General features: G+C 59.4%; 2 protein-coding genes across 2 annotated transcripts in view; both read left to right on the top strand.

Annotated features, from left to right (window-relative positions):
• The window catches only part of SPATA32 (spermatogenesis associated 32), a 5,495-nt gene extending 4,525 nt beyond the window's left edge, over window positions 1-970 (top strand). Inside the window, exons 4-5 of the mRNA XM_046676319.1 lie at window positions 7-275; window positions 868-970. Coding sequence (XP_046532275.1) covers window positions 7-275; window positions 868-952 — 354 coding nt within the window. The 3' untranslated portion in view covers window positions 953-970. The remainder of the gene's footprint in view (window positions 1-6; window positions 276-867) is intronic.
• A 1,904-nt stretch (window positions 971-2,874) lies between these two features.
• On the top strand, window positions 2,875-5,996 carry LOC124247246 (EF-hand calcium-binding domain-containing protein 3). Its single transcript, XM_046676317.1, has 8 exons — window positions 2,875-2,975; window positions 3,100-3,146; window positions 3,956-4,099; window positions 4,455-4,526; window positions 4,610-4,730; window positions 4,978-5,156; window positions 5,270-5,428; window positions 5,815-5,996. Exons 1-8 carry the CDS (start codon window positions 2,875-2,877, stop codon window positions 5,970-5,972), a joined length of 981 nt encoding a protein of 326 aa, XP_046532273.1. The 3' UTR covers window positions 5,973-5,996.
• Window positions 5,997-6,013: the final 17 nt, after the last annotated feature.

The following is a 6,013-nucleotide window of genomic DNA, read 5'->3' as shown; positions in this document are numbered from 1 at the left end:
ACCCAGCCGGCCATGGAGAAGCCAGAGCGGGAGGAGCCCACTGAGGAGACCCAGCCGGCCATGGAGAAGCCAGAGCGGGAGGAGCCCACTGAGGAGCTGGAGAAACCACTTGAAGCCGGGGAGCCGCAGAAAGCTTGGAAGCAGGGAGATGAGAATGTCCCTTGCCCTTCCTTTGACTTCAGCAAGCCGGGGGTCAAGAGGGCCACCATCGAAGGGGAAGTGAATCTTCTCCAGCCCTCAACCATGTCCCCTAGGTTGCAAAGAGCCATGAACGAGTAAGCGAGGCTGGCCTACAGCTCCCTGCAAGCGGGGGCTGTGCTAGGATGTGTGGGTGGGCCGTTCTTCACACAGCTGGTGGGGGTGAGGAACAGTGGAATGAGGGGCTGAGTAGGGCATGGGATGAGCCGTGACATCTCAACCCTCAGTGACCTCATAAAGGCTGCTGGAAACCAGGTTCCGGTGGACTGAGGTGCAGTGCCAAGGCCAGGGCTAGAGGAGGCCAGGGGACCATGGAGGGTGAGCACTCCAGGGCTCAGGTAGGGACCTGGGTTCAAAATGGGAAGAGCCATTGTAGCATTAGGAAGCTTCCCATTCAGAGGGTAGATGCCTCACCCCCAGTGGAAATGCTCAATCTGGTGTCTGCCCTCTGAGAACCTGAAGGCCCCATCCCTGGGCCCGGGACACCTCCATCGAGCAGAGAAGGAGGGAACAGGGTTCTCCAGCACCTCTTGCTTCCTGGTGATGAATGGATACAGAACGGCAGCTGCCCATCAGCGTGCAGCAAGAAGAGGCCCCCTTAACCCCGTGCCCTCCTCAGAGAGGCCTCTGGGGGACGGCCCAAGTGACATTCTCTCTTTTGCGTTGCAGCTCGGTGCCGGGAACCAAGAAAGGGAGTCCATTATTGCTGAAAATCCATTTTAAGCTGTCATCCCCAACTTCCCCAAAGAAATGACTAGACAAAACCAGTAAAGCCTCCAGTGCTGGCCCCCGGCTCAGACCTTTTGTGCAAACGCTCCTGGTCCAGTGAGCTCACCTGGCTGCGGCGTCCTAGTGTTGATTTTTCAGGGATGCCACTCCCATTTTTTAGCTGCCCCAGCCCCACCTGCCCCACCTGCCCCCTGAGGGCTCTGCTGCCCGTTCTGTCGCCTGCTCACTGCCCCCGGGTAGTTCCACTTCACTCACACCTCTCCAGACCTCTAAGCCAGCAGCAGAGACTCATCACCAGTCTCGGGGAGGCCTCAGTGCCTCCTCTGAGGCTTCCGTTTCTTAGTTGGTGAAATGGGGATTCCTCTTGGCCTGAAGCCAGGGACAAGTTGGGATCATCTGAGGGGAGAACGTCCTGCGGGTAGGGCTGGGCGGGAAAGAAGGCAAGTCTGAGGGAAGTTCTTCCTGCTTCTCTCCACTGGGAAGGCCTGGCATGGGGAAAGGATGGGGTCCTTGAAGGAGGGGAAGAAGGAAGCCGAAGGGCTGGCCCTCCAGGGGCCCACAGCCTTGAGTTGGAGGCACCTCAAACTGTAGGACGAAGCCCATGTGTAATGGTGCACGCAGCCCAGACACATGCACACACATGCGCGCACACACACACACCATCAGCTGACCAGCATACCTCACGTACAGGCACTCACATAACACATCCACACACACAGGAAGCACATGCCACGTGCACAAACACATATCAACACACGTGCCTGTGACCCAGACACCTGTACTAAACATGCACACAAGCCTCTCCACGTCAGGGAAGGACAGACAATGTGGGGAAGCTTCTGGAAGAGGAGAGATGGCAGCAAAGGAGGGAAGGGAATTTGGAGCACAGGGATGGACATGGGCATGAAGAGGGAAGTCCGGGAGGAAGAGATGGGGGCAGCACACTGGTCAGCCTTGAGACCCACTCCAGGCCAAGACTCCCTGTCGGTGAAAACCAAGCCTTGCAGCTCCTCAAGAGCCTGCCCCACCTGAGAGGACCCGGGAGAGTGGGATTAGGAAGCAGTAGCAGTTTAGAATGGGTCGGGCCAGAGGAGAGGGGGCAGGAGGCTGGAGGGAGAGATGAGGAGGAGATGCAGAGGTGAGTGTCTGGGGAGGGGCTGGGCCAGAAGTGTCGTTAGGCTGCTGGGACTCATCTTCCTGGAGTATTTTTTAAAATGTGGGGAAGAGAATCCTTCCCTCCCAGGGGACCTGGGTAAGGTGGTCCACATTCCCACCTTGGGATGGACCCTGCTCTCCCACGTCCTCACTTCAGGAGTCTGGGGCCTGCTTCTCCCCTCGGGCACTGCCATCTGGTGTTAGCTTCCGGAGCGGAATCTCAAATTCAGGTGCCTTAAAGGAGGCAGAAACTCAAAAGAATAAAACAGCAGGTGCTCCAGCAGGGAGGAGCGGGCCAGCCGCGGGGAGAGAGTGTACCCCTGCCAAAAGATGTTAAACTCCACCCCAAAGCCAACCTGGGGGCTGCAGCCTGGGGTGCAGACCAGCCTCAGAGCCTGTGACTCTGCCTTCCAGGCAGCAGAGGGCAGAAAATCAAGAGACCTCGGTCGGCACAGAGAATGTACAGGTGACCAGGGCTGGGGAGGGCCACTACTACTCCAAGCTACTGCCCCCAGAATCCCCTGGATAGAGGACTGTGGGTGCAGGCTGGCATGGGGGATCCTGGGAGGAGGTGGAGCTGTGCACCCCCGGCCTGGTCCTTCGTCCCCTGGAGACTGAGCACTCAAGTGGGCTGGGCCCCTTGGCCTTGTCTTCTCCTCGCCTCCAAGGCCTGTGCAGAATCCTCAAAGACTGCTCACACAAGACCCAGGAGCAGAGCAGACCAGCAGGACACAGAAGAGAAGGCCGCAGTGGGGCACTGCCCTGCTGACCCAGATGGAGCCAGCAGCAGCCATGGCCACGGGAGCTAAGCAGGCCCCCTGGAGGGCCAGAGAGTTCAAGGGCCTTGCGGCTACCCATTCAGTACAGTCAGGCCCAGGCCCCAGGTCTCCGAGGTGAGGGCAGGGACTGGAGGCCAGGCCTGCGGTGCTGGGTTTAGGGTTAGGTAAGAGATGCCTGGCCCTGGCATCTCTCTGCAGCAAGTGCTAAGCCCTTTCCAACCTCTTCCCCCTGAGGCAGCTTTGCAGTCGAGGACCTGCTACTCCTGACACCCCAGCAGCTAGCAGGTAAGGGCACCAGAGCTGAGAGCAGGGAGGAAAATTGGGGGGTGCTCAGGAGGTTTCTTGCCCAGAGTCTAGAGCTGCAAGAAGCTTGTGATTATATTGGAACCTTCCCTCCATGCCAGTCTAGTCTGCTTATCTCTACAGTTCTGGGGCTCATGGATGTGTATGTGTATGTGAAGGACGGGGGGATGGATTGGTGGATAGGAAGGTATTTGGATGGTGCATGGATGAACAGGATGGAAAGAGGAAGGGAGTAGGGAAATCGGGAGAAAGGGTGGAAAAAAAGACTCTGAGTTCCCTGTCCCCCTGGGGTCTGGGGCTGTGAGGGTAGGGTTAGAAGGAACCACTCCTGCATTTGGGGCTCCAATACCCTCCCAAATATTATGTACTAATATTGGCATGGGCATCTCATTTTATTCATCATCAATAATTTTCAGTACCTGCTACATGCCAGGGGCCAGTGGAGCTCCTGGGGCCTCAGAGCACTGTAGTTCCAGAGCCAGACTGCCGAGGCCACAGCCCGGCACTGCCCCTACTTGTGACATGACCTTGGACATGAGTTTTGAATGTTTTTCACATAAACATGTCCAAATGTGAGTTCTGGACATGAGAACTGAATGGGCAATTAACAAGCACCAACAAGCAGCAGCCGCTGTTGTTCTTTATATTAGAAGTTATATTGCCCAGGGGCTAGAGTGACCCAAGTCTTCAGTCCCCTCTGAGAGCTAGCCTGGGAGGATCTCAGTGTACCTGTGAGTGTGGTTCACTTTGCTGCCTTCCCCCTCCGCCCGCCACCCCCCCCCCCCCACCAGCTTTCCAGGATATCTTCAAACTGTTCAGCTCCAGCCCGACAGGCGCTATAGACATGCGCAGCATGAAAGCTGCCCTGCACAACGTGGGTATCCAGCTGAGCCCACAGGAGATGTGTGAGGCTCTGCGGCAGGCAGACTTGGATGGTGGGTACCCCATCCCTGCCCTCTCCCACCTCTAGCTCTGAAAAACGCCTCCCTTGTCCACAAAATCCTGGCCTGGTCCTGTTTTAAAGTGACCTCTTCCAGGAAGCCTGCCCTGATCTACACGCCTATCCGATAGCCCCTAAACATTTCTGCTGTGTTAATCCTCATCCTGACTTGGGGCTCCCCCAGGGCAAGGGCTACTTCTCCCCCACTCAAATCAGCGTCCACCCTTGGCTAGAGGCAGAAGTGGATTCTCTAATGCCTGAACTGCTGGCAAGCCCCAACTGCATATGCAGGGTCGGCCTTCTGCAGGGGCAGGCACCCACAGCACCCACTCCTCTCGCTCTCTTCCCAGGTGATGGAACTGTAAACTTCAAAGACTTCCTGGGTGTCCTCACCGACAGCCATCGCCTTGCTCAGTGCTTGGGTGAGGGGACTGCTGGTGGGGCAGGGATGGGCCTGGCCTGGCGGAGCCTCCTCCTTATCCTTCCCCATGTTCTCTGCCCCCAGGCCAGGTGAGGAACAGCCGGGTCTGTGACCCCCAGGGCCTGCAGACCTTGTTCTTAGAGATACTGTTCAAGCTCATGAGCCAGGGCTTCGTGCCCTCCAAGTCGGCGCAGGAGGTGATGAGGTGGGCACAATTGTACCCAGCTGCAGGGCCCAGGATGGGGGGAGCAGACTCTGCCCCATGCGGGGGTCCCCTGAAGTTCCTGCCCCAGAGACAGGAGCCCTGAATTCTGGGTCAGTTTCCTGGGCGCCAAGTTGCCCCTGGCCAGAGACAAGTGGCTTCCTGTCCTGCTTGGGTTTCCTCACACGTGAGATGGAAAGAGCTGGGGGAGGCAGAGTCTGAGGCGGCTGCCCCACTTCTCTCCTTCAAGCTACTACTCCACGAAGCAGCGGGCTCTGCGGCTGAACTCAGGCTGGAACGGCCGCTCCCGCGGCCACGGCCGCACCGCGCGCGCTCACGCGGACCTCACCTTCTTCTGCCAGGCCACGCGCCTCAGCGGCCTCTCCAACGCCGAGCTGGCGCGCTCGCTGCTCAGCTTGCACAAAGCGGGTGTGCCCCGGGCTGGGCGGGGACCCGCGCGGGGCGGGCGGGGTGGAACTTTCACTCAGGGCCCGCACTCAAGACCAGCCCCACATTTTCCTCCACCGGCTTCCCCACCCCAGGGACGCACAGCCCCTACTCTCAGATACCGAACCTGGCCCGGCGGATGCGGCCAGAACGCAAGACGCGGAACTGTGCCCCGCGCCCCCTCGTCCGACTTCCCGAGTGCTACCAGCCCAGCCGCCCCAAGCTGGGGCCCAACCCGCGGCCGCCCAGCCAAGGTGAAGCCGGGGAAGGAGGCGGGGCGGGGCGGGCCATGCAGATAACGGGCGGGACCGGGAGACTGTGGGCGTAGCTACGGCGTGGGGCGGGGCTGCAGATGGGACGTGACAGGCGGGGAGGGGAGGGGAGGGGAGGGGAGGGGCAGGCGAAGAGGTGGAGTAGGACTGCGAGAAATAGAGGCAAGGAAGGCGGAGACCGAGGCGGAGATGTCATCTGAGATCACTCACGGGCGCGGCTAAGGATAGGGCGGGGCGTAAGAAAAAGGGGCAGGGTACCTAGGTAGGAGACGCGACTGGCGGAAATAGGGCAGGGCTCGCGGAAGGGAGGACTGAGGTGTAGTTAATCCAGCGTCTCTAACTGGAGCTGCAGGTTTGACCCTCCGCACGCCCCCTCTGCCCTCCCGCAGGCTTCGTGGGCCAGCCACTAGAGTCTGTGGGACCCACGAAGCTGGCTCCCTCCCCCCCAACTCTAGTGCAGAAGCAGCCCTTCTCCCCTTCGCCAGCCTCTTTGCAGAGACCTGCTATGAAGAACTTATACAAGTAAAGCGTTTGCTGGACGAAACAGGCTGCGCGAGGTGGGGGCGG

Source organism: Equus quagga, chromosome 11 (genome assembly GCF_021613505.1).
Source record: "Equus quagga isolate Etosha38 chromosome 11, UCLA_HA_Equagga_1.0, whole genome shotgun sequence".
NCBI lineage: Eukaryota > Metazoa > Chordata > Mammalia > Perissodactyla > Equidae > Equus > Equus quagga.
Note: the sequence above shows the minus strand (reverse complement) of the source record. Positions and strands in the feature narration are given on the sequence as shown.

Bases quoted from the DNA above. Each gene is read 5' to 3' on its own strand.
- LOC124247246 (XM_046676317.1), top strand. From the start codon at position 2,875: ATGGCCACGGGAGCTAAGCAGGCCCCCTGGAGGGCCAGAGAGTTCAAG. The intron at 4,731-4,977 runs GTGGGCACAATT...CTCTCCTTCAAG, and splicing joins TCGGCGCAGGAGGTGATGAG to CTACTACTCCACGAAGCAGC. The intron at 5,429-5,814 runs GTGAAGCCGGGG...GACCCTCCGCAC, and splicing joins CCCGCGGCCGCCCAGCCAAG to GCCCCCTCTGCCCTCCCGCA.